This window comes from Anser brachyrhynchus, assembly GCF_964034855.1.
Source record: "Anser brachyrhynchus genome assembly, chromosome: 2".
Taxonomy (NCBI): Eukaryota; Metazoa; Chordata; class Aves; order Anseriformes; family Anatidae; genus Anser; species Anser brachyrhynchus.
Window position 1 is genome coordinate 61,213,760 of NC_137695.1, and position 25,701 is coordinate 61,239,460.

At 38.5% G+C, this 25,701-nt stretch overlaps 2 protein-coding genes across 9 annotated transcripts; one reads left to right on the forward strand and one right to left on the reverse strand.

The window, feature by feature from the left end:
- Nucleotides 1-151: 151 nt before the first annotated feature.
- Nucleotides 152-16,495, forward strand: LOC308189805 (mediator of RNA polymerase II transcription subunit 1-like). Of its 3 annotated transcripts, none has more exons than XM_080580298.1 (17): nt 152-291; nt 1,019-1,122; nt 2,255-2,339; nt 2,698-2,752; nt 3,187-3,319; nt 4,357-4,385; nt 6,634-6,705; nt 6,799-6,873; nt 8,055-8,125; nt 8,911-8,976; nt 9,581-9,686; nt 10,434-10,558; nt 10,893-11,005; nt 12,648-12,843; nt 13,199-13,294; nt 13,739-13,847; nt 14,847-16,495. In XM_080580298.1, exons 1-17 carry the CDS (start codon nt 288-290, stop codon nt 15,205-15,207), a joined length of 1,800 nt encoding a protein of 599 aa, XP_080436424.1. In that variant the 5' UTR covers nt 152-287; the 3' UTR covers nt 15,208-16,495. The 3 variants fall into 3 exon arrangements, with proteins under 3 accessions (XP_080436424.1, XP_080436426.1, XP_080436425.1); XM_080580299.1 differs by having other exon boundaries at nt 218-285; XM_080580300.1 differs by lacking the exon at nt 13,199-13,294.
- Nucleotides 15,941-21,164, reverse strand: YAE1 (YAE1 maturation factor of ABCE1). 6 transcript variants are annotated; one of them, XM_080580305.1, is made up of 4 exons: nt 20,939-21,164; nt 19,441-19,580; nt 17,812-17,933; nt 15,941-17,375 (listed from the first exon to the last, which is right to left on the reverse strand). In XM_080580305.1, the coding sequence occupies exons 2-4, from the start codon at nt 19,555-19,557 to the stop codon at nt 16,946-16,948; spliced, it is 669 nt and encodes a 222-aa protein (XP_080436431.1). In that variant the 5' UTR covers nt 19,558-19,580; nt 20,939-21,164; the 3' UTR covers nt 15,941-16,945. The 6 variants fall into 6 exon arrangements, with proteins under 6 accessions (XP_080436431.1, XP_080436428.1, XP_080436429.1 ...); XM_080580302.1 differs by having other exon boundaries at nt 19,441-19,756; nt 20,939-21,157; XM_080580303.1 differs by having other exon boundaries at nt 19,441-19,756; nt 20,925-21,157.
- Between the last annotated feature and the right edge of the window lie 4,537 nt (nt 21,165-25,701).

A 25,701-nucleotide genomic window follows, 5' to 3' on the forward strand; every position in this document is an offset into this window, starting at 1 on the left:
AGACATTCTGTCTTCTCCTGAGGACCAAGATGTTGAAGAGCATTACTGACAGGGCATCTCACCCCTTCTAAAACATTAGCAGAGGTGATACTGCTGTGCTTATCAAACTTCTTTCATTCAAACACTAATCCCTGAGAACCCATTTTGTGAGGGAGCAAGCTTCCTGCCTTGCAAAGCACCTGTGAGTGCTCTGGTGCAGGTGCTACAAGTAGGAGCCCTGGTTTCTTGTGGTGTAGATGGAGGTCCAGGGTGGCTTACAGTTGCTGTTCTCCTGCAGGCATTAAGGCATGAGTGAGTGTGGGAATACATGTGGGAACGTTTCCCTGATGGGGATGCTTGCAAGAGCTAGTTGGTTCCACTATTTTCCCTTCCTCCGGTTGGCTTTGAGATGACCTTTCTAAGGGATTGTGGTTTTTGCTTTCTCAGCAGGAGGGAGGTGCTGCTAGGCCTCACTCACCCTCCTCTCTTGGTGTATGCAGTGTGTGTGTAAGGGTTCCTGTCCTAGGCTGCTTCAAAGGGGACAGTTGTTTGTAGCTCTTGTGCCCCCTAGGTTAAAAAAGAACCTTGCAATGGTTCTTCTGGTGCTAAGGGGCAGAGCATGGTGTGGGGCATGTTGCAGGGATTTGATTTCCTCTGGCTGATCACTCTCAAATCTCCCTGCCTGTGCATCAGGAACTTTACTTTGCTTTATTTATTAGGAATGTGCATATGAGATCATGCATAGATAAAGAAAGCCTAGCTGTTGAACAACTTGAAGATCTGGCAGCATCTCTGTATTTAATATTATTTGCCTATACACTCTCCCCCCATTATTTTTTTCTGCCAGAAGTCTTACAAAAATTAGAAATTTATATGCAAAATTCATCTAAAACATTTTCTCCTGCCTTCTCTTCTGAAGCATAACACCATTAATCTTAGCAAGTTTTAAATTTTTTCCTCCTCCAACTTTTCCAGTTGCCAATGCAAGTAGATGGGATTCTATTTAGAACATTATTTATGATTCTATAATATTTTTCAGGTGCTATGACAGTTACCTCTACAAATGCTTTAATGGAACAGTTGTATCTAAAATATCAACAAAAACCGTGGACTGAAACTCTGAAACTTGTCCATTTTTGCATGGTAAGAATCTCAGGTTAGGTGAGAGAATGATATCTAAGAGCAAGTTGCCAAGTTGGTTCAAAGACTGCTTAGCTTAGAAAAATTACAATAAAAATAAATAAATAAATCAGTGCCTATTAAAGGCTGGCTTCTGATTTTTCTTACAACAGTGATGAAAAAGTTTCTTGCATTGTTTTAACACTTCAGTAATTGTTTCTTGCATTATTTTAACTCTCCTGGGGTTAGTACTGATTGCCTGATACTTCAGGTTGTTTCTATTCATTATCACTAGCATATGCATAGTGAGTAAAGTCTATTTCTTACCGTAGGACTGTTTTTTCAGACACTGTCCGATGTGCCTAAGATGCCATTTGGAATCTCTTTGTCTGTGATATACCTAAGTTAGTCCATGCTTCCTGTCCTTCTTTTGGCTTTATATATAATCAGTGGCTAATTATATATAAAGTCATCTTTGTAAAAGGCAGTTTAGCATAAGTGCTATGAGCTTAATATAAAAAGTCACACTTGTTTCCATGCTTCTCTTTTTAATGCTTAACTAAAGTGTTCCTCTGAAAATGATGCCCTGATTTTGACAGTGTTGAAAGCTTTTCAGCAGTGACTGTTCTTTGTTAATTGAACTGTGAAGTATGAGGAGTTTTCAGGCAAGAACTAGAGGAGAAACTTGGAGATTTTACTTAACACTGAAGTTTATATCATCTTCAACTAGAACTTACACCCTGACTCTAACCAAGGATGCCTATGGTGCTTACTGATCTCTTGTTTTCATTCAGATTTCTCCTAAAATGTAAACCTACATATTTTCTTAGTTGATCTCCAGTAACATGGTAAAACAGCTCACATCAGGAGACATAGCCTGCGTTCAGCCTAAAAGCAAATGGAACAGAAAGCTGCTTTCTGCACCAAAGGCCTCCAGTATGTAATTACTGCACAACAGGGTCTTCACAAATCCATTCAGTGCTGCCCCTTTAGAGAGATCTTCAAGCATAGCTCACCTCTGTGTCTGACAAAAAGAAACACGTACTGTTTTATTGGACTGGGCATGAGCGTTCTGTTATCCTGTAGGCAGTGATACTCCTCTTTGGCTGGTGATTTAGGAGTCTTTCTCTGTCTTTTGTTTTCATAAATGTGCTAGGATAAGCCACTTCGATGTCCTGTCAGTAATGATCCAGATAGTCCACTGCTCTTGTGCATGGAGAAGATACAGAGGACGTTAAATGGTAACAAGCTATCAGATATCTCTGAGAGTGTTTGTTTAATATTCTATGAAAACTGCCCATCCCTTTATACTGGTGATGTTCTGCATGATGGGGCCAAATGTACAAACACAGAAGTGGATATGATACGAGACTTGTGACTCATCTTTGGGTTAAGCCTTTGGGCTACAGCTGCTCTCCAAGTCTGAGAAGAAGTTCTACCCAGCACAGCACTCATTAGTCATACTTGTCATTAATAACAAGAATTCATGCAAGAGATACTATTTTCTTATTACCTAAAGCATTCCCTTTAAAGCAGGATAATAATGTTTCTCCTTCTTGATAATTGCAACCTAATTAAATAATATTTCCCTTCTTACAGCTAAATCTTTGTTTTCTGTGATGAACAGATTGGAATCTTTATCCAGACAAAAAGGGTAAGTTTGTTTATGAATAAATGCAAATGAGCAAGCATGCCTCCAAGTCCATTCAGGAACATTATCTGGATGGCTTGTCAACAGTATTTTTGTAGCATGGTATTTTACTGGGGTGTATTACTTGGAGTGGACATAGCTGCTGCTTTTGATTAGCTTGTTGTGGAGGAGGTTGCTGGGTGAAGAGAGGGCATTCATGTCTAGGTCCCAAAGCAGCAGACTGAAGTAAATAGTTTTCAGCAAACTGACATCATAATGCAAAGAACAGAGCAAGTTGCCTGGTTGGATAGTTTTTAGAAGCTGAGCCAAGGAAGAGTTATTTTTGAAGCATCCCTGGTGTCTCTTCCAATGACCAAGTAAACTATGCTCATTTCCTTTCTTCATGTGACAGAACTTTTAGATATACAAACTTTTTTTTTTTTGAACTCTCTCCTTAGGCTTAACTCTCATGTTAGCCCCAGTGGGACTACTTGCTACATAACATCAGACATGTTTTATATTGAAGTGCAACTGGAGAAGGATGGAAATGTGATAGATGCAAAGTTGGCTCACCTTGGAGAGGCTCCCGTGGTAAAGTTAATTTTCTCTGTCTATCACCTCCTTGTAGTTTCTCACTTGGCCTCCAGCTGCCATGAAGAAAGTCTTCAGCTTTCTTTTGGTCTTGTCACACCTGCTAGCCTCTGCATGACACTAGATGCCTCTTCAGGCACCTGAATCTCTCACTTAAACTTACAACTTGCTACAGATATTAAGTACTGTATTTTAAAAAGTTAAACTCAGCTGACATGCCCAACTTGTAGGAAGTTTGTTGTACCCTGCATAAATATTTATATTCTCATACTTGATGGTATAAACATACAGTAAATAACAGGGTCTTAAAATACTTTCCTACCAAGATGTAGTGAATTGTATGTTCCCAGTGGACGTGTCTTTGGATGCCTTGGAGCTGTTACCAGAGCTTCTGTTTTTCTTTCTTCCATCTTTACAAGTATGTTCATTCCTGCTAATGAGGATCTTTTTTTTTCTTGCAAAAGTTATAATTAAAATATTGGCAAAATATCACTCTGCAGTTCATATACCGTTTTCAGCAGTTGTCTGAAGTTACAGATGATCATTTGGATCAAAGTTAAAACAATTAGTTAAACAATTGGTGCTGGTTAAACAGAAAAACTTGAAATTCCTGGGATGCCTGCAAATGAAAAAATGAACTAAATTAACTTCAAATTAATGTAAAAGTTTGGAATTTTATTGATAATAAAATAAATCAGTGCTGGACAATACTATTAGGATGAAAATACATAGCCAGAGAATTTTAGCACAGTAACTGATGATAAAAGAAAAACTGGCAAAGATGCTTTTTTTTTTTTTTTTTTTTTCCTTCCCTGGAATAAATATATCAACAAACTGTTTGTGCTAATTATATGCTCTCCTTGGAGCCTTTGTTCTTGTAGTTATTAATATTTTTAAACTATCATAATGTTATTGTTTAAAGATACTCAGTATTTTAAAATTAATAGTTAATAGTATCATTACTACTGAAGTATTCTTAAGAGATGTTTCATACATGATGGTAAGAAACATGAAACTGTTCTCTCCTGTTCCCCTAGATTTGTGATGACTTGGTGGAGCATCTAAGGTAAAAAATCACGTGCAGAAACTCTGCTTGAAAGCAAAGGAATTCCTGAGTCTTGTTTCTCTGAGTGCTGTGGAGAAGTCAAAGACAGAATAGTCTAAGTGCAATAACACAAACAAACAAAAAAAACAATGCAAGAATTGGGAAACAATAATAGGAGTCCAGAAAACAACAGACGAACTGACACTTTTTTGGATTTTATGTGGGAAGTTGGCTTCCGTGCTCCACACTGGAAGGTTGGTGGTTATTGTTATCATCATTACCTGCTTCCAATTTGCAACTTCAAGGATAAAATACAATTTTGAAAAGGTACTCCAGACATCACTTATTTCTTAGGTCATTTCATTGAAGACAGCTAAATTCCATTTGCTTCTATGAGCAGCAGTGGGCAAAGAGTAGTTCCCAGTATATTGACTCTAGCTGCCAGTCAAACACAGACTTCAAATACTATTATTTCTGTTGACTGCAAGAATTACACAACTACTTGGACCCATAGTTTTGGAAACAGACTAATAATGGCAGCTCAGAACTGGCAGATTTACAAATTCAAACTATATAGTACTTTTCCCCTTCTCCTTCCATCAAATATGAAATATCCTTTGTGTTGGCCCTATGCAAATGTCTTAACTACCCATTCTCCAGGCTTCTGTCACAGCAATGAAAGCAAGGTGATAATACATGACCTGTTTTTCTTCCCACATGTGTTGATTTTATTATTACCACTTTTTGCTCTGTCTGAACAGTTGCAGTTCCAAATCAGACCTCCACCATATGAGTCCAATTAGAAGTTCCCCAGCCAGTCTTATCAAGGTCCCAGGTTTACTATAATGAGCATATTTAAGAAACTGAATTATTATTTAAATGTCTTGTTCAACTCCAACAATTGAAAGAGAAGATAAAAAGAGGAAAGAATAATCATTGATCTTGCATATTTCAGCTCTTTTATGTGGGCCTGTAATGCATAATCATCTTTTCCAGTCCTGTCTTTCCTCTTAAATGAAGTTATATTAGATTTATATGTATAAACAGCTAAGTCTTAGAGGTTTAACTTGCGTTTTTGTAGGTTTTAGACTCTGATAAGTGTTAACTACCAGCAGTTTTTCTCTGAGTGGTGGTAGATAGTTACTGTTGGTACTATGGGTACCACTTACCTGCCTTCTTGTTTTAATTAGGGTATGGCATGTAGTACAAGTATCACTTCTACACCTCCTGGTGTAATATTTCAGTTGGTCCTAAGGCAGTTTGTTGTATGTGTAATTTTTCATGGGAGTCTCAAAGTAACTACAAACTCCTGAGGAACTATGCCTAGTGCACAAGCTGGCACTGTGCATGTGCCTGTACCTACATGCCTGCCTCCTTCCCTTTCCCCTGCTTCCCCCCTCTTCCAGTTGGAAAGAGTCATGGGCGAAGCAGAGTGACTTGTTTAGGTTTATGTGTGGACGGAATTTGTCCCAATGTGAAAGTCCAGGCAGGTTTATTTTGTCTGTCTGCTGACCTGCACTGCAGCCATACCTGTACTGAAAGCAGAGCTATGACTTGAGAACAGCGCTTTGTGTGACTGCAGCACCGGGGAGCTCAACAGGGCACGTAGAATCTATTTAAGCGGATGAGTAAACACGTGGGGGGTAAGCCCGTGCTGTCACAGCAGTATCTAACCAGCTAGGCAGAACCTGCAGGAATTCTGGTATTTGAGCAGTTTGAACTACTCCTTAACAAACCTATGCATCTCTCTTTTTTTTTTTTTTTTTGGGGGGGGGGGGGTTGTCCTCTTTTTTTCCCTTGATTTGTCTGTCAATTGTATTTAAGATCTTCCTCTCTCACAGGGTGCCGTGAAGAGCAGTATTAATACAGCCATTGATATTTTGATGAAAAGAACAATGTATGAGTGCATACTATTAGGGAAGTGTAACTAGATGACTAGCTTTATTGGAACATCAGGGACAGTGCTTGCAGCTGATGAGCTACATATCAAGCTGTCAAATTTGTGTATTGTGCACATTTATTGCTTTCAGTAATGCATATTAAACCAGTGTCAGCTATAATTACATTGCTTTTTGCATCAGAGCCAAGGATTCACATTTCCTGGTATCTTCTAAGAAAACTTAAAAGCAGTACTGCTACATGCCAGATCTGATAAGGAGGGGGCCTATGTCACTCTGTTTGAAATAATGCTTTTTCTAACAAGTTAGATATAAAAGACGTATTATTCACCTCATTAAGTAGCATGGTAGTAATTGTTTTTTATTGGTAGGATGAAGAACTATGATGCCGTTGGAAAGATTCTAGAAAACCTGTCAAATCTGTATCAAATTCGAGGAAACAGGTTGCAACTAGTTTTTACTTGAAAAACTTAAAAATCCATAGTCTAGCTTTTGTTTAGTGAAAAAAACAATAATTTCACTTCTCTTTCTCCCAGTGAAATGAAGGCTAAGGGATACCTTGCATTGCAGTCCCTTGAAAAGGATCTTTATTCAATGTCTCTTCTAGACAGGTAACTCAAAGACTGTTTCTTCCCCCCTTCTCCTCTACCCCCACCCCTTCACTTCACTAAAAAAAAACAAGGCAGCTGATCTAATTATAGAGCAGGATGTGGAAGGCTAATGAGTTTTCTTCCACTGGAAATCTGGAAGCCTTTCTGCAGTTTGCCAGCTCCAGGCATGCCAAACAAGATAATCTGCTGAGCTCCTGTGCTTTATCTAAGAGGTTTGTGGTGAAACTGGTTGGCCGCCCAGCTTGGATGTGTATGCATGCGACCACCCACTGGGAGCACACGGTGCATCATCAAGTCAGGAGTCATTTTAAATCACCCTTTGGCAGAAGTAAAATATATCTTTAGGGGTCCTGCCCTTTGGATATCTCATTTTCTAATCGAGTTTTAAATCAGGACTAGGGGGTGTGGTAACTTTACATATATTCTTTCTTTTCTCATTTCTCCTTTCTAGGAGCAGGGTTATAGCTAAATGGGCACAGATTTCTTTTAAAACTGCTGGTAATTCTACAGTGATTTTTGTTCTCTTCAGAAAAGTAGAGTTGAAGGTAGTGCTTTCCTTGATATATTTTTTTCTGGTATGTTGCCTACAAAATACTCTTAACAAGCATGGCCTTCTGCAACTTGAAACATATTCTTGGCCTGTTTTTTGTACAGTGCTCCCTTATGAAGCATACTAACTCCATGAACAAATGCACTGTCCTTGCTAATCATGCATATCTCAGTAAATATTATGAGTTAAATAGATTATTTGTCCCTTCTACAACATCAGTTGTATGCTGAGCTTTAATACACATCTATATATAATTGTATGTCTATATGTATTCAGCAGTACAATCGTATTTGAGGCTAGAGATTGGCTCCATTCGAGTTAGTTTATCCAGGTTATTTCCTCTCTTTGCTCAGCCTTTTCAATATTTCTGTAACCCTTCACTTCGGGTAAACAGCACAACAAATTTCAACTGGAAATAGCTGAGATGCAGGGTTAAAGCTGGAAGCCCAAGTTCTAGGATTAATGCGTGAGTGGAATGATAGTGTTTTGGAAGCTGTCATAACAAATGGAGACATGATCTACTTCCAAGAAAGCACCATCTCCCTTTGATTAAGGGTGTAAATTATCCTTTACATTAACCTAGCTAGCACTGCAACTCAGGAAACATTAATCAAGATGTGTTTTGCACTAGAACACAGGATGTAAACAGAGTTACTGAAGTACTTCATGGAAAAGTAGGACACCTGGTGCTGAGAACTGGAGGTGACTTTTTTTTTTTCTTCAGAAAAATTATAATTAAAAAAACCCACTGTATTGATCTTTGGCTATAGAAAATATCTTCTATTATAAATGTGTGCTGTATGGATTTACTGAGTTTGTATTCTCTGATACTATACAGACATACACAAGGAGAAAATACAAAGCAGCCAGGTGGCTCATCAGTTACTGCAATGCCGAGTTGCAGAAACCTAAAAACAAAGCCAGCGATATTCTGAGGTTATGTGGGAAACCACATTTTGGGAGTAACCATGAGATGGCAGTGGTGGCAGCCCTGATGTTGCCTAAAAGTCAAATACATTCAGCTGATAACTTTTTTTTTGTCTCGTCTGTCCCACCAATAGTGAGCTTTGATTATTGATGTATTATAGTTCATAAAGGTACTTCTAATACATGCTATTACTATGCCGTTGCACAGCTTGATGTGAAGGTCCCTTATGCAAGTATTACGGCTTCCCCATGTATTTCAGACTTGCTGCTGAAAGCTAGCAGTTCAGCTAATATTTTTTTTTTAAGACTGAACAATAGGTTATTGTGCAAGAGAGAAACAATCTAATCTTTTGAAAGATGTCTGATGACTTCATATGCTGAGGGTTTAGCTGTAAAATGCTGTGATTTGAACATATGCTATAGTTAGAGATACACTGTTATAAGGCATCCCCTTCTGCCCATCCTGCATTTTTCTTTTTTTCTCTTTGCATCAAGATACCCAACAGATTTCCTCTACTGATGTGTGTAGTAACTTTTTTTTTTTTTTTTTAACTCTTCAGGAACTCCTATGAACATTGAATTTTACATTTCTCCATATCAAATTCTGGAAGCAGAGCTCAATCCTGGTAAAGCTAGAAAACCAGAAATAACTAAATGGTGTAACAACTTTTTCAGCACTACCTGTTTCATTAAGCAAAGGTCATTAATGAAACTCAGAAATAAGTCAGAAATTTTAGTAAAACCATGCTTTATATTAGAGTTTCCTTGCAGAACTAGAATGTTGTTTTTGTTTGTTTTGCTGTCATTTCTTGTGAAGTGGAACAAGTTTGATTTCAAATTTTAGCTTAGTAGAATGATTTATTTGTAGCATTTCAGCACAGTTATAACGTCCATCAGCAAACTGCTTTCCTGTTGACACAGACTGAAGTAAGAGCAGTATCAAACAAAATAACCACCTAGCCAGCAAAAAAAAAAAAAAAAAAAAAAAAAAAAAAAAACCAGTGCTGGTTAGTTGATCTGTTCCATGACATACCCCAGGTATTGCTGCGACCACCACTGGGCAACTTTGGCCATTTAGGTGTGGTCTGTGCAAGCTTCTCCTTGCTGCCCAGGTATTGTAGCAGTTGGTTGGACCTGATCTTTACATAAACTTACCAATGAGTGTTTCATACACATAGGGTTAATCTACAGCACCATGAGGAAAATAATGCAGTTGCCTTTCTCCCCCAGGTTCCCAGGTATGTGGAGCAAAAATAGATGTAACTGTTGAAGGCACAGATATGCTCCACAAACTTCCTCTTTCTCCACTACTAGATTCTCAACCTGGAGAAGACGGGTGAGGATACTGGATACTTCTAAATATGGAAATGGATTTACAAATTGTTGGTACTAACCCCAGCGTAACTTACATTTAGTCTCTGCTAATAGAATGGATACACAACTCGCTGTTAAGCCCAGGAAGCTCTGTTTTATTGATAGCATTATCTCCCATAGCTATACCATGTATATATAACCTGTGGCTTTTACTGTTTTCCCAAGTGGACTTAAAAATGATTGTGTTCATATTTAACTGTGTCAGCTACATAGAGTTATGGATTTGTTCATAGATTTGAAGCCAGAAGGAACCATTGGGATAATATTACTTAACCTCCTAGTATTCAACAAGCAACTCCCACACAGTTTCAGAATAAATGAAGCATGTATCGAGGGATATTATACCTAAACCATATAGTTTGTCATCCCATCACGGATACTGACACCTCATCTCTCGCTGCTTCAGTACGAGCCTGGAGGAAAAATCTGAAGTAATTCTCCAAAATAAATCACCTTAGACTGTTATAGAGCAAACATTCCTGTGCACTGTTCCTCAGTTTCCCATGGCTCACTCTTCCTTTCTGCCAGTCTTCACATTAAGCTTGCTTTAAAACACAAGGGCTGTACTTGCACTTTAAAAGTTAAACTTTTCTCGAAGCAGAAAAAGTATGGATCATAGTAAACCACTAGAGACCTGATTGTGGCCTTGCACTGAGTCCTTGTTATATCAATTTCTGTAACAACCTTTTTTTTTTTTGTTTCCCTCCAGCAACCCTGCTTTTTTGCCACTGACTGATGAACTCAGCATGGATTTGTCTGCTTATTTTCTGTTGAAGTTTCACCAGCCTATTCCTATGTTCTCATCCAGCATTGAAGAGATACAGAGACTCACAGGCATGTTACAATTATTTTTAAGACTAAGTGCTTCTGTGACTGCTCACTGCTTGCTTACTACATTAGCATATGGAAATAAAGAGTAAAAACTGGATGATGGCTTAGGAAGTCTTCTATCAACCCACATGTAACATTTTAGCAGCTGAGGCAAACTTGTTAGCACTTTCTAAAATGTCTCGTAGTTGCTGATTACTATCAGCAAAAGAGGAAATAAGATGGGAGGTTAGTGTTTTCATCTTACTTATGTCTGTGCATTTTCAAAACTTTTGTTTTTAAATACTAGCTTTCATGCCCAGACATAATCTAAAAGCTAATAAAAGTCATGTGTTTTCAGGAATTCAGATTACTGGCTTGAAACTAGCTCCTCTATATGAGCTGATTGTTCAGTCTACCCTTAAGGAAAAATGCAGTGAAGATTTGTTTACACATAAATCCCATTTCTTTGTGGTGAGTAGACTGTTTGAAAGACGCTACCCTTCTTCAATGAATATCCTGAAACATATTTTTCTATCAGCAAACAATGCAGAATCCTTCCCAGAATCCCAGTGGCATTTAAATACTGTTTAGGAAATAGTTCAATTATTTAGGAAATAATATTAAATTCTTTAAAGTAGATGAACTTCTCATATTCATTAACGAGACACTGTATTCATAGCTGCTGAAGTCATACTAATTTATCTATGTATAACTCAGGATATTTACTCTTCTATATATTGTTCAAAACTTTTATCCTTAAAAAGAAGGAAACTTGCTAGTGTGAGAAGCAAATCCTAAGATGGTACTTGCTTAGGCTTTTGAAGATGTTTATCACACCACATGTCTATCACTGCTTTAACAAAAACAGGCTTCTTGACTGAATAACACCAAGAATATCGATTTCTTTAGGTAGAAGTAGCAGGAAGAAAAGTGTAAAGCAATACAATTGTGATGTCAATTATTACTTGCAGCCATGTTTGTTTAATTGTAGATGGCTTCCCTTTTAAGAGTTTTCATGTACAAGACAAGCTTCAAAGAGATATATATCTATATAGACAGTAAACACAATTAATAGCAATGGAAGGACGCCTCTTTCTCTTCTATTAGCAGCATCATTAAGCTTATTGCCTATATAGTTTTTGTGCTTTGGGGTGGTGATACTGAAGGTAGTAGTGAGCTTACACCATGCTAAAATAAAGTAGTAAAGTTCTCTTCTATAACCTGTAAGATAGGAAGATGTTTTTATTTCTATTAGTGAAACATGAAAAGCTCTGTAACTTCAGCAGTTCTGTAAAATACTAATACTTGATGAGAGATTTTTTTCTCTGAGTTTAAGATTTTATTTCTAGAAATAAGTTACTAAATAGAAGTCTAACCTTGAAAGAAACAGAGAAAATCCTTCTGTTCTGTAGACACACAGGGAAAAGCTCTTCTATTCTCTTCTCTAGCTTTTCTTAATATAGACCTGGCTAATTAGCTGCCCTGACCTGTTCTTAAGGTGATAGCTCCCATTTGGTATCCTGAAGTAAATAACAGAATATTGCACTTCCAATTTTATCATAAAATCACTGTCAACACAAACAGGTGGCAGATTTTTCTTACTATGTCCTCTACTCCTCCTCTTCAACTGAATCATCCGGAGATATTCTAGCCAAATATGCTTCTCTAAAGAAAGCAGCAGTGCTGCAGGAAGGACCAACAGATGATGCCCTGAAGAGCAAAACTGCTATCCTATTTGTACAACAATCAAATAGCATTACTATGGCATTCTCCTGTGAGAAAATATCTTAGTTGTTAACGTTTCTACAGTCTACAGGGCTCTTAAGAGTTGTTGGAAGAATTGGACTTGAATTCCTGAGTACTAGGCTTGTAGCTCAAGGTATATTTCCCTAATCTGGATGCATTTGTGAGTGAAATGGATCTCATTTAGCTTCTATCTATAGATTATACTTCTATCAAAATATAGAGACAGGTGATGGGCTTGCTAGAAGTGTGCCTTCCCAAATTCTTTTTGCTGTCAGATTGTGCAATCACCTGGTAACATTGGGCCTTAATTCTTTCTTGTTATTTTCTTGTTTCCAGTGCTTCAAATATCACCATATTTGTTCTTCAGTCTCTTCCAGATTGCCCAAAGCACTGTTACTTCATAAACACAGGCTCAGCAAAACCAGATTTAGCAGGAGCCTTGGTCAGTAAAATCCCATTTACCCATCCAAAGTGCGTGCCTGACGTAATAGAGATTCTTCGACATCAAATGGCATACAACAGCCTTATTAGCAGCTGTGTCTCTGAGAAGCACAGAAATGGAGGTAAATTGTGTGGTTGGAAGTAATGACAGAATATGAGAGAGAAACTAACTCTAAACTGGTTGTTAATAGATTTACTGCTCCCTTGCCAAAGCTGTCTTATTTGCAGAGTATTTTAAATGATCAAAAATCCTTAATTCTAGTGTTATACTCTGTTGAATATTTAAATAAAATAAAATAAAAACAAGCAAAAATCTTCTCCTAGGCCTGATGCTTCTAGAAGGGTAAATTATGTTGCTAAAGTAATGAATGATTAGATTCTATTGTATCACTATTTTTAAAATTCTGGCATGTGATTCAGCCAAAAAGAGCCCAGGCTCATTGGGGGGACACCTCTAATTAGTAATTTTATTTTTAGATGATTCAGAACTGCTTTATTTTGAAGTGGCACCACACAAGAACACCAGCTTTTCTGTCTTCTTCCTTCATCCTATGAAGGAGAATTTAGCCTGCGGTATGTGTGATATAATTGTTATTGGCCTTTTTATTAGGCTGACAAGGTTGGTTTTATGGAGGCTCTTGCACTATGCTTCTCAGTTACAAATACATTCTAAGGGCTACACTTAATGGTGCGCAACCCCATGAAAAACATGAAGTAGCACTTCTGTATAAATTGCTTACTAAAAAGGCTCTGTACTTAGAACAAAACAAAGTAAATACAAATACTTAAGTCCAGTATCTGTCTTGGCCTGCAGTTAATTTAAAAAAAAAAAAAAATCAACTTCCATTACTGATTGTTAGCATATTAGGAAAAAAACGAGCATTGTGCAAGAGCATTGCTGCAAGCCCCCTACCCACTGGCCAGTCTTACCTTTCTTGAAGTATCAGAATCAAAGGAAAGTGTTCATTTTTTACAAAAATGTTTATTTTGAAATACTTACATTCTATTCTTGCTTAGTGATAATTGATGTTGTAACCTCCAGAGAAGTCCAATGTAGCCTTCATTTAAATCCTCGAGATCCAACTCTGAATTCTAGTGATGGCTTTATATCCAGAGCTGTTAAGCGGTAAGTAGTTTCATTTCGCAGCAGTTAGAATGAATGTTATGTCCATTCAGTGGAAATGCCATGTGCATTTACAATGCCATAGACTCAGCTGACCAGACAAATTCACTTTAGTAAAAGGTTATAATAATGAGAATGAGTTTAGTGTCATAAGTAATTCTTTAAAAAACAAATGCTTTTCATCATTGACGTTTCTTTCCAGTAGAATTTGTGTGTAGTACAACAAATAGAATAGCGTGAAAAGGACTCTTTCCACATCTACCTAACATCAGTTAGTGCTTCTCTTTAAAAATGTATGTCTACAACACCATCTCTGGCACGTTTCCTGAAACCAAAATTCCAAGAAAGGCCAGCTGCTGTAGCATATGAACATATGCTAGAGAAAGGACTGAGCACAAATTCATTTTGCATAGGTTAGTACATAAGTATTTGATAGCAAAATCAATGCATGTTGGACTTCAAATCCTTTTAGTTAACATGCCTTGTCCTGAGTCACAAGACACTAGATGCTATTCCTAGAACCACATACTTCTACTGGTAGAATAGGGGAGAAAAAACACACAAAATAAACACCCTCTAGCATAGATACCAGTTTAGAGAAGAAAGGCTCTGTACCCATCTCATCCAAAACATGAAAGTTACAATTAAATCTCAGTGAAAATGAGTATATTTGAATATTATGAGATTTTTCATTAAAAACATCTAACTTTTTTTCCAAACAGTTCTTATTCTTTCTGTCAAAACGTCTTTGTACTGGTAAACTGAAAGATTCAGTGCTTGAATTTGTTGCATCAAAGTAAGTTTCCAGTATAACATATGTAGGTAGTATTGTAGTTACAATATAATCCTATTAGGTTATAGAGACATAAAGCAAGGAGGGAGGGATGTTGTTTGTCATGAAGGGTATCATATAGGTGTCAGCCACAGTTTAAAAAAAGAAGTACTAATTTGAAGAATGGGTTAAGTCTGTAGTAGTGACTAACATTTCACTTCCTCTTTTAGATGCATGTCAGTCCCAGTTGTCATGAGAGCTATTTTCAGGAATGCTGCCAAGGTGGAAGCCCACAGTGAAACACAAGACATGCAAGTAGACACAAAACAAAACCCTGAACCAGCATGTGAGCAAATTATTGATTTAAATAGTCTTGAAGAAAGTCCTTCTATGGCTGGTCATCAAGATCTGGTAGTAACAGATAAGCAAAGTGTTCCGGACAGCCCAAAAGAAAATCTCTCCACAGCCAAATCGGAAACTTTGGGTGATAACACAGAAAAAAGTAACCCCCCAGTCAGCATGGAAACTTCATGCAGAGTGGAGGAAAGTACTTCCACAGCTAGTACAGAAGCTGTTATGAAAGATATGTGAAACACATAACCTATTGTTTAATAATCAAACAAGAAAGAAATACTTTCTCAGGCATAGATTGCTTTTGCAGAAGTAGTTGGCAAACTCATTGTCTACTGAATAATTTCTGAATGGAGTTTCCTGTTTATACAGTACTAACTACAGAGAAGTAATAGTTTTGAATTTACACTTTTAAACTTCCAAATTTGGAATGTTTAACACTTCTCTAGTAACCTTTATTTTTGATTGCATCATATCTTTCTGTTGTATAGAAGAAATTTCAGTTTGATTTATATGATGCAGGCTATAACATAACATATGCCCTGTAGAAAATGTTTATCAATGTCAGCATTATGTTAAATAAATGGAGAAAAATACATACAATTCTGTACATATGTAATACATGCAAACAGCCTTATTCAATTCCACTATTTCAGTAACAAGTTCAATGTAAGACTCTTAAGTGCACAGTTCCATTTTCTCCTAATGCAGAAGTGGTATGGAATAGCAACCAAACTTACAGCCTAACTCCAGGGCAGGACAATAGTCTTTAATAAGAAAGTTATAAACTCATTCTCTGAAAAAAAAATCACGTAATTTGTGCTTTGCCTTTTCATAGCTTCAAAGTAAAAATAAATAATCACAAAACTATAACTAAAAAAATACAAGACTGTTAAGTCAGTTGTTCAAAACTTACGTTTGTCTCAGACACTGAAGAAAGTTAAAAGCAACATAAAACAACTGAACTTCTGACTTAATGTAAATCAGTTTAATTACTCTGAAACAGAGACAGGTATTCACAAAGACAAGACTTCCTAACCAGAGGAATTTGCAGCTATAGTTTAGGCAAGCAACAGGAAAAGAAGTCTAATATGGAAGGTTGGCACAGAAATACAAAGTTGTCAGATGTATCTGTGGCTGACCATGCTTCTAAGAGAAGGTGAATAAGCCTGTCTTCCTTTAAGAGTTTGGGGAAAACTGTGGGAACGAAGGGAAGAGAGTTGAAGGACTTGCAAAATAAATACCAAAATAACACAAGAAAATTCATTAAACTAGGAATGTATAGATGGGTTTTAACAGGGTAATAGCAGATAGTATGCTGTTAGAACAGCAAAACAATGGTATTGTCAGTAGTTCAGCGTTTAAGAAGAGGGGTGTGCTTCCACCAGAACTGAAATAAATAGAACTGTATGAAGAGGAAAAAAATCATTTTAACTGTGAAAGAGCATTCCATAGTGGTTACAAAAGGCAAGAGTAAGAATTTGACAAAAGGTGAAAAAGTCTTTTTTTTTTTTTTAAATATAGTAATCAGAAGAGTTACAGTACTTTGGAAATCAGCAGATCCTGTTCTATTTTGCAGTTAGAATGTCATCAACAGCAGCTTATTCTGCAATAATAACTTTTCCATAGCACTGGGCTTTTTTCTTTTTTTTGTACATTTGAGGAGGTTTTTAAGGGACCTGCTCCATTTCTGAAAGGATACCAATAGAGAAAGTGAGGGTGAAATGACAGATTCTGTCACAGAATAGAGACATGTTTAGTAAATCTTTGGGGAGCTTTTAAAATTATCTCCCCTTCTGTGAAAGTTATATTTAGGAAGAAAACCAAGGTTTTTTGGCCACGAGCTGAAGCAAGGTAAGATTTACAAAAATAACCTCAGCTAGGAAGTATTGGAATCAGACTTCCCTAAAGGGAAGTGATCCTCAAATTGGGAATCCAATCCAGCTGAGATAATTTTAAATACCATGAAACAGAAAAGCTAAAGTTCCAGTTGGTGGACATGATGGAGTATGTCCAGCGGTAAACCCAGCTGCTCTATTAGAGAAACAGTTTGCTTTTTAACCCAAGCAAGGTTTGACCTTTCAGGATCTGTACAGAGTTTTGCCTTGTTGCACTCAGACTGCAAGGAGCCATCCTCACCAATATTTCTACAATAGTTTTCAGCAGAGCTGCCAACGTGTTCATGTTTTTTGGTGTTAACTTCATTGTACTTTGTCTCAGCTGGAGCTGCATGACTCAGGTCCATGTCCTGAACAGCATTTAAAATGTCTCCAACATGTGGCTGTTGTTGGATAGAATTCAGATACTTAAGTAGATCTTCTTCATGCTTTCCAACCACATCTAGAAGATTATTTATCTTACTTAAAGCAGAATTATGTCCATTAAGGTGACACCAGGATGAGAGAGCACTGAAAAGTGAAGAAAAAAAAAGTCATTACAAATAGTCACATAGATCTCCAGTTATTGAATACTGTATTATATAGTGTGAATTAATATTATATCAATACTATATTGAATGTTATACATGTTATATTGAATACTATATATTTATATAGCACATTGCTATATAAAAGCTTATGTATGTTTCATTTGCATTTTCTGGGAAATTCACACAGTTGAACTGAATATTAAGCTTTAAGATGTAAACTCAGTTTTCAAAAAGCAACTGAAGGAGGATTTTTCTATACCCTTGTAGTTAATTGCCTGTATTTAAGACCTGAGCTGAGACTTCTCTGGTTGCTCACTTTGGACAGACTTACAATGCAATTTTAAAATTAAATCAAAACAAAGAAAGCACAACTTTTCCTTTCACATGCAAACAATCCTAAAAGGTTCATAACTTACTTCAGGGTTCCTCTGAACTGGCCACATGTAACCATCAGCTCAGCACCTTCTCTGTAACCTTGATTGAAGCCTTCTTGGAGCGCAAGTTCTTTCCCAGCCTCAACACCATCCCTAAAGCCCTCCTATAATAGAAGTGGTGAAACAGGTTTTTCAGACTGTGCAGAACTGGACCTATGAATATTTCATAGGAACAGAAAAGCTTAAACAAGTACTCAGTCAGTCTCTTAAATTACAGCTTTGTGACTTGAACATCCCTCCCAGATATACCCCCACTGCCAAACCTAAACACACAGTGCATTATCATTTACCGATCTGTTAAGATCCAGTCCTTTTCCCAAAGGATCCCAGCTAGGTCAGAAAACAGAGAACATTTTTTGGAAACACCAAAAATAAGACAAATCTGCAAGAAAGCACTCTTGCTTTTGTGATGACCCTTATGAAAAACTCATTGGAGAGTTCACACAGATTTCTAGACATCTAAAAATACATAGGCTGCAAAACTTCCCCATTAGCAGAGGTACTCACCTACCCAAAATCTACTTATCTGTTACAAAACTAATTATGGAGCCTTCAAACAATTCAAGATTTACACAGGAAAAAAGATGGTGACGGGTGAGTCATATACAAATATACACAATATTGTGACTGCTTTCTGCAAGAAACAGCTATATGATGCAAATTTATTTATCCTCTAATCATGTTAGTACACAATCTAGAATAACTATTAACTCTTTTCAACTTGTAAGACCGCAAACTTCTATTTGATCATGAGAGAATCATGGTGGACTTGCTAAGAAAACAGCCAGGAATAGGAATATTGCTTTATTTTGTCCAACATACAGCTCTGACCTCAAGAAGTTTTATGATTTTTGTAGTACCTACTCAGAAAATTTCCAGAGGAATTTGTGTAAGAACAAAAGAAAACCAGTCTTATAAGGGCCTCTAATTTAGGAAACTTTTCCTTGGAGAAAGAGTTGTCTTGTAAACGCCCCTTACCAATGGCACACACAATAGGTTCTATTCATATTCTTCAGCCAAATGTTATTCACCCACACACAGATGAACCCTACTGGTCCCACTGTGAATAATAACACATCTGTCAAAGAAACCTAGGTTTGTGTACTTGTTTTATTCTCTCCTTCCATAAAATATATTTTTCACTAAGAGAAAAAATAAGCCAAAGAACCACACAGACTGCAACGAGCAACAGTGGTTCCACAAGGAATCATGTCTTAAATCTCTCTACTGTACTTAAGAACTCTACTTAAAAACAAACACCTTGCATTCTTTGTTAGCATTGTTTAACTACATTGTCCCACATTTACTAGTGGCATACCTACAAGTATGAAACAAATAGTGCACATCAGTTTAGTGCTGCCTTTCAGAAATGTGCATGGTTGTGCAGAGGGATGCAATGTCTTTTATGTAAAATGCTAGTTTGTTCTGACAGGATACTAGAATAGTAACTCCCTGCTCAATCATCTTGACATTCAGAAGAAACTGTGCCACAATAACTTTTATGCAGCCATTCTTAGTTTTCCGTTTAAGTCAGCCACATATACAGCAAGGTATGTATCAGTAAATCTAAAATGCTTAAGACAACTATAAACGTCATGGTTATAGAAATACCTTCAATCTTTTTTTCATGGTGCTGTTCCATTCTTTCTGTACTACACACATCTCATCTGCATCTTCATCAAATATATCTTCATTGGATTGGTTGACTGCAACTTGTACCCAGGACATTGCAGCAGCGACGACTCTAACCTCTGTGTGGTAAAGCAAACACTGAGAAACTCTCAGAAGTCCCTCTGGCTACGCATCATTTTGGAAGTATAAGCAAAAAAAAGTGAGATCTGAAGATAAGCCATTTCAGGAGCTGATTATTCAACCTGTACACTTGTTTCCACATGGAAAGTGAATATCATTTACCATTGGGGCACATCTGTCAAAAGAAGACAGACAAATTATCACTGGTAAAGCAACTTACTTGATTTACAAGGACAATTTAAGACAGTAATTTCTTTCCTTCTTCTTCAGGCAGTAACACACATATCAAATTAACATTTCTAAATGTTGTTTCTGCCTGCTGTTCAGGTACTAGCAATTTATAACTTGATTCTGATAGCAGCCAACAAATAATCCCATACAGCTTCCACAAAGTGCTTTAAGTTTTACACATATCTAATTGCCTGCCGTATTCTGACCTTGATAACTTACAAGGACTTTCACCTTTGATTTTCAGTTTCCTTGTTATGCCAAATGCTTAACATAATCCAATTCTGTCTTCTTCTCTTTACAACAGAACTTGCTAATTCTTTACTCATAATAATATTTTTATTCAAGAATTATGAGATTATTTCATTTTTTGCACTGAGAAAAACTTAAGAGGCCATTCATAACTAATTAACTACATTGGTAGAAATTCTTACAACCCATAGAATGCTGTTTCTTGCAATTACTTGTTAAAATCAGTACAGGGAACTGACAAGAAATCTCGCTTTTGGGATCATTATACACCACTTTTATCTTCAAATATTCTGGCATGGTAGAACACTTGCTACCAGATTCATATTTACTTAAGCCATCTCTATTAAGTGACAGCCTGTTAGCTCCAGGGTGAATTCTTAAATTTCGGTATCACAAATAGCCCCTGGACTCAGGGCAGAGAAGGAACAACAAAGTACAGCAATTAAGCATTTCTCTGTGTGTGGAAACGGGAAGAAACTGTTGAGTGTATCAGAAATGAGTTGAACAGACGGAGCTATACACCTGACTCTTGAAAACCCTCAGACTTCCCCTGCGGCAGGCGCATGGCGAGCTCCCAAGCCCTCTCCACGCCAAGACTCGCAAGGCGTTGCCCCGGCACGGCACCAGCCCACCACTGCAGACCGCTCTCGATGCGGACACTAACCCCCGGCCCGCCACCCAGCCGCTGCACCCTTCCTCGCCGCCTTCTTCGCAAGGGCCGCGGCCCACCCCACTCGGCCCGGGCCGGGGTGGCCGCGCTGCAAGAAGCTTTCGGTCTCCCCTCGCCGTCCCCGGCTGCTCACCGGTCCCCGGCTGCTCACCCAGCCCCGCCGCCCTGCCAGCCCCGCGCCCTGACCCCTCACCACAGCTCCCTCACCAGGGCGCCGCCATTTTAACTGAGGGCGAGCTGGCTTCACTGCCGATGGAAGCAATAGGGAGCGGCAGCCATGTTGGCCGAGGGCAGGCCCCGCGGAGGCCGCCGGTAGAGAGCCGCCATCTTAACCTGCTGCTGCCCGGCTTCAGAGCCCGTCCCACACATAGGAAGCCTGCAGCCATCTTGAGTGCGGGCGCGGTCTTACAGCCTCCTTCCTGAGGGAGGCGGGGAGGGGAGGCCGGGCTCTCCTGCCATGCCGAGGGGGCTGGGCAGCAGCGGGGAAAGGGGGACGCTAAATGTGACCCTTTCCCCTCCATCCCTTTGGAGCGAGGGAGGTGTCGGGGCTAACCCCGAGGGAGCATGTTCCCCCGAGAGTGGGGATTTAGGACTATTTTCAGTCATAAATTGTGGAATTAAAAAAAAAAATCCACCTCGGTTTTTGAAACCTCAAGGGCCTTGCATGTCAGGTGTGCCCTCAACCTGCCTTTGACAGCCACAAGATTTAGACGTCACAGTAATAAATCCTTTTTAATAACAAGGGTGCTAGCAGAAGTCAAGTGTTTCATTGTTTGCTTCTATTAGAGCAAACAGCAACATCATTTTGACATAAGTACAGCAATTATTTTGTGTTTTTCTTGGTACACGCTGTATTTGGAATATGAGCTTATGCTTAAAGTTGGTTCATCTTAATAAGCATGCCACACATCAACCTTGAATTCAAATAGCATGTGTCTTAAAATTACCAAATCCTATTCAAGTAAATGCCCCCATGTATTGACTGCTTCTGTAGGCTCCTGAGAGAGAGTACACATACGATCCCCATCTAGAGAGGCTGACTTATTAGCTGAGTTGGCTGTGCTGCCACACTCACGTGAGTGATTGCCAGGCATCCCACCAGGCTGGTGAGACTCACCATGGCAGAGCAAGGGATGCTGCCATGGGTGACAGCAGAGCCCATCCTAGCACTGCAGGCACTGAGAGATGAATGATCCCATGCTGTGACTCAGCCACAGCACTCATTCCTTTTGTCCTTTTTGTTGTGCGGTGACAGCTTGTCCTGCTCACAGCCATTCTCAGACACTAGCTGCTGGTTGCATGCTGAGGTATGAGTGGCCAAGGAGCCCAAATAAGTCTAGAAACTGGTGTGTCAGGGGATGAAGCAACACTGGTGCCTCTGGATGGCCAGAACCCTGTATATCTGCGCATTGGTAGTTATTATATATGGCCATAATTGCTGATTTCCTAGACCAGTTCTATCACTTCCATGTCCTGTGTGGTGGAGGTTTGTTTTGACATTTTTTTAAACAGAATACAGCCTGAATGCACAAATGCAATCACAGAAGAGCCTTATAGCAACAGAAACTCATGAGCCTCATGACTGGTCATAATGGCACTACTAAACATGAATGCTCCCTCCCTGTGCAACTCGACCAGCTCTACACCTTACGTATCACCTTCTTTCCCCTCAGCCACTTGCTTTTCTAGAATAGATGCACAAGTCATGACTTGGGCTCACTCTGAGTTTCCCAAATTCAAACTATCTCTGTTTAAATGCCTTACGTTTACCATGGTTGATCATTCTACATGTCTGTTTAACATAAATCCTTATGACTATGAGAAACAATGAAGAAGGGTCATATTCCCACCCCTTTCTTTTAGAAGTTGTGGGTGGATAATTTGGTGACTCATATTGTGTACATAGAGCAGCACTATTGGGTTATGAAGTACACTTGCTGCAGACAAGTTGATTGTATGATGATGGCCTTGACAGGGCTGCTAGCAGGGCTCGAGGGTGAGGTGTAGTGCCTCAGAGTGGGGATGTTTTTCACACGTATGTGTGTTCTAAATAAAGCAATGCCTGTGTATTAGGGTGACATTTTGTTCTGTCACAATCTGAAGGATCAAAACACAGGAGCATTTCACAGGGTACAAAACAGTTCTGGCGTTTCTGCAGAATAAATCTATAAGAAGAGTTACCCCCAAATGGCTTTAAAAATAAACAAGTAGTTTATTGTGACCTATCTGGCTAAAATCTGAGGGAGGTTTCAGGGGACCTTTACATGGTCGTGCAGAGCCTACGGCTACCAAGAGATTGTTGGAGATGATAAGAAAGATTTCTGTGAGTCTGGTCTTATTGTTAAGTTCTGCCATTAAGTAATCAACCAACAGTGATCTCCAAAAGTAAAATATATGAAAGTACCAACAGGGGCTGCTCCTTTACACAGTTACCACTGTAGGTACTGCTTCAGATAAAGGATTGTTGCCATTCAGATCAGTACTACACGCCCTTGTCTTTCAGTCAGCAGGGCCTCAAACCCAACCTTACAGGAGCAGCCAACGGATTTCTTCATAATTCACAAGAACATCTCAGGATTTCAGGCTTTTTTGAAGGGTGGTTGATTACTGTAGCAAGGACTTGTGTAGTATATGGGCTACTCTGAGAGGCAGGGTTATCAAACCTTCACTAGGGCAATTTCCATTGTACTGTACTGCTGTCTCCGACAGAGTTGAGCTAAGGCTTGTGAAAGTCCCAGGGTAGAAGACTATTTACAATGAGATCACACTGTCAGTTATTCTGTACTGCTATACTCTGGCAGAACAATGTTTGTCGTCATGAAACAACAGAGATGCGTTTCATTGGCTCTAATTTGGGGAATAGTTTAATTGTTTTAAGAAATCGCATCTCTTAGATGGTATTTGGATGGATTTCAAGAACACTGTTAAATCACCGTTCACTTGTTCTCTGTAGTTAACAAGATTAAATCATAATGGATAAGGAGTGAGATATTGGAATAAAGACTATCAATATTTAATAAAACCAGTATATGCATTGTCATCAAACATTGCACGATGTTTCTGAGGAGTCTTAAACTATAAGTCCCTCCCAAGACATGTGTTCTGCCTATGGTCAGATCTGTATTCCTTTCCAGGTATATGGCTCTACTGACTGTCCAGATTCTAGGCTGTTTTCCTTGAATATTATGAAGAACAGGGCATGAGTAGGCTTGCCTACATAAACAAGATCAACCTATTCATGTTCACATACAGCCTATGTCTGTCCTGATCTTGTCTGTTCTGCGCATTTTCCCTTTATGCTAGGGTTGGTGGGGTTCTCTACTACCTGCTGAACATTGCAGTAATAATATAGTGACCTCCGGTGCTTAAAACCTTGGCTTCCAGACCCACCACAGAGAAGGAACGTGACAAAACCAGTGAGCTAGCAGGTAAACTGCAAGGTTATAAGCTTAATGAGGATTTAAACATTACAGCTCACAGCACAGGAGACTACTATGACCTTAAATTAAACAAGAGGGTCAAAATAAACCCCTAGGACCCGTGATTATTACCAGGGCATTGTAATAAACATACATTTCTGTGTTTTCCTATAACATCTCTCATTCTGGATGTTAAGGATGATTTACTAATAAAGCCCTATCACCCTCTTGTGATGAAGGTAAGTAATACATAGGAATCACTTCCCTGTTTTTGTGAAATCACTTCCCTTTTCTTTAATAACATACACTAGTATTACACAACTGTTTAGGTCAAAATGTCTCATTTACTGTGAGAAGAAAATGGAAGAATGTGGAAGAATTAATGAATATATCAAAGGTTAATGCCTAACATTTGCTTCAAAGCACCACAGGAATCTTAATGACTATTTTGCCACTACTTCTCACACAAGTGTTTTTAAGGGAGAGGGTAGTTTCCTGCCTCTTCCTTCCCCTGAATTAACAAAGCACAGAAATTTGATAGTTAAATGTTATAGCAGGGCAGTTTTCCTGCTTGTTGAATCATAACCATTTCAGGACCTGGCTAATGGAGAAACCTTTCCTGAATATTCCCTGGATTTCCAGCTGTTTGGCTTGTACTGAATACTAAATGGAAGTGGTTAAGCAAAGGAATATTTTTTCCCCTGCTTTCCCCAGGCTTGCTTTGAGCATCCCCAGGGAAGCCAGGCTTGCAGTCTGAAATACTGTACTCTGAACTGTCGTGTACTAAACAGAGCAGCAGGTACAGTTTATTAACCCTGATGCAGTTCCCCTCCATCTGTCATTTTCCTTGGTTTGCACCTCAAATGAGTAAGGTTTGTTTTTCCCAGACATAGTCCGTATTTTCATTCTGGAACTTCAATAACAACTCCAACACTGAAAAAAAATGGTATGGCTGAGATCAAAACAAGCTATATATGCCATCTCAAGATTAATGTTGACAGTATAATATAGGACTACCCTGTGCCTGCTAGACTATACAACAGAGATGCAAGGAATATTCCTAATTGACTGTGGGGTAAGATCTTCAGTCTGTTGATAGTGAGCCTTTTTTTTCAGTGTGAAATTCCACATGAACAGAAAAATGTTATGTCAATAAGGACAAGAAAATATAATAGATTTTACATTAAACACATTTTAGTTGCATAGCTGTATCATGTTTCTAATGAAATTGTAACATGAGTAGAGCGTGACTCCTTTCCCATCATCAATAAATCAGGACTCCATAGCTCCGTGATATCCTTCAATTAGATTTTTCTGTCTTACTGCTTCCTTTTTTTTTTTTTTTTTTTTTGATTCAGAGCTGCCTTTTGTGGCTGCATAATAATTGATTGTAATGTGCAATTACTGCAAATGTAATCAGTCCAAGGAAACTGCTGGATTCTACCTAGAAATTTCCCCAGTGAATTGCATCTCTGTTCAAATCCCACAGACTTTATATCACACTTGCATTGCTTCAACAGGAGAGAAATGCTAGCTCTTTTCCTTTGGCTA

Excerpts from the sequence above, each read along its gene's own strand:
- LOC308189805 (XM_080580298.1), top strand. Across the intron at positions 8,977-9,580 it reads GGAAGCAGAGCTCAATCCTG|GTTCCCAGGTATGTGGAGCA; the intron begins GTAAAGCTAGAA and ends TTTCTCCCCCAG. Across the intron at positions 9,687-10,433 it reads TCTCAACCTGGAGAAGACGG|CAACCCTGCTTTTTTGCCAC; the intron begins GTGAGGATACTG and ends GTTTCCCTCCAG.
- YAE1 (XM_080580301.1), bottom strand. The coding sequence starts at position 20,626 with ATGCGCCTGCCGCAGGGGAAGTCTGAGGGTTTTCAAGAGTCAG. Across the intron at positions 19,581-20,583 it reads TGAGGGTTTTCAAGAGTCAG|AGGTTAGAGTCGTCGCTGCT; the intron begins GTGTATAGCTCC and ends TTTACCACACAG. Across the intron at positions 17,934-19,440 it reads CCATGAAAAAAAGATTGAAG|GAGGGCTTTAGGGATGGTGT; the intron begins GTATTTCTATAA and ends CTTCTATTATAG.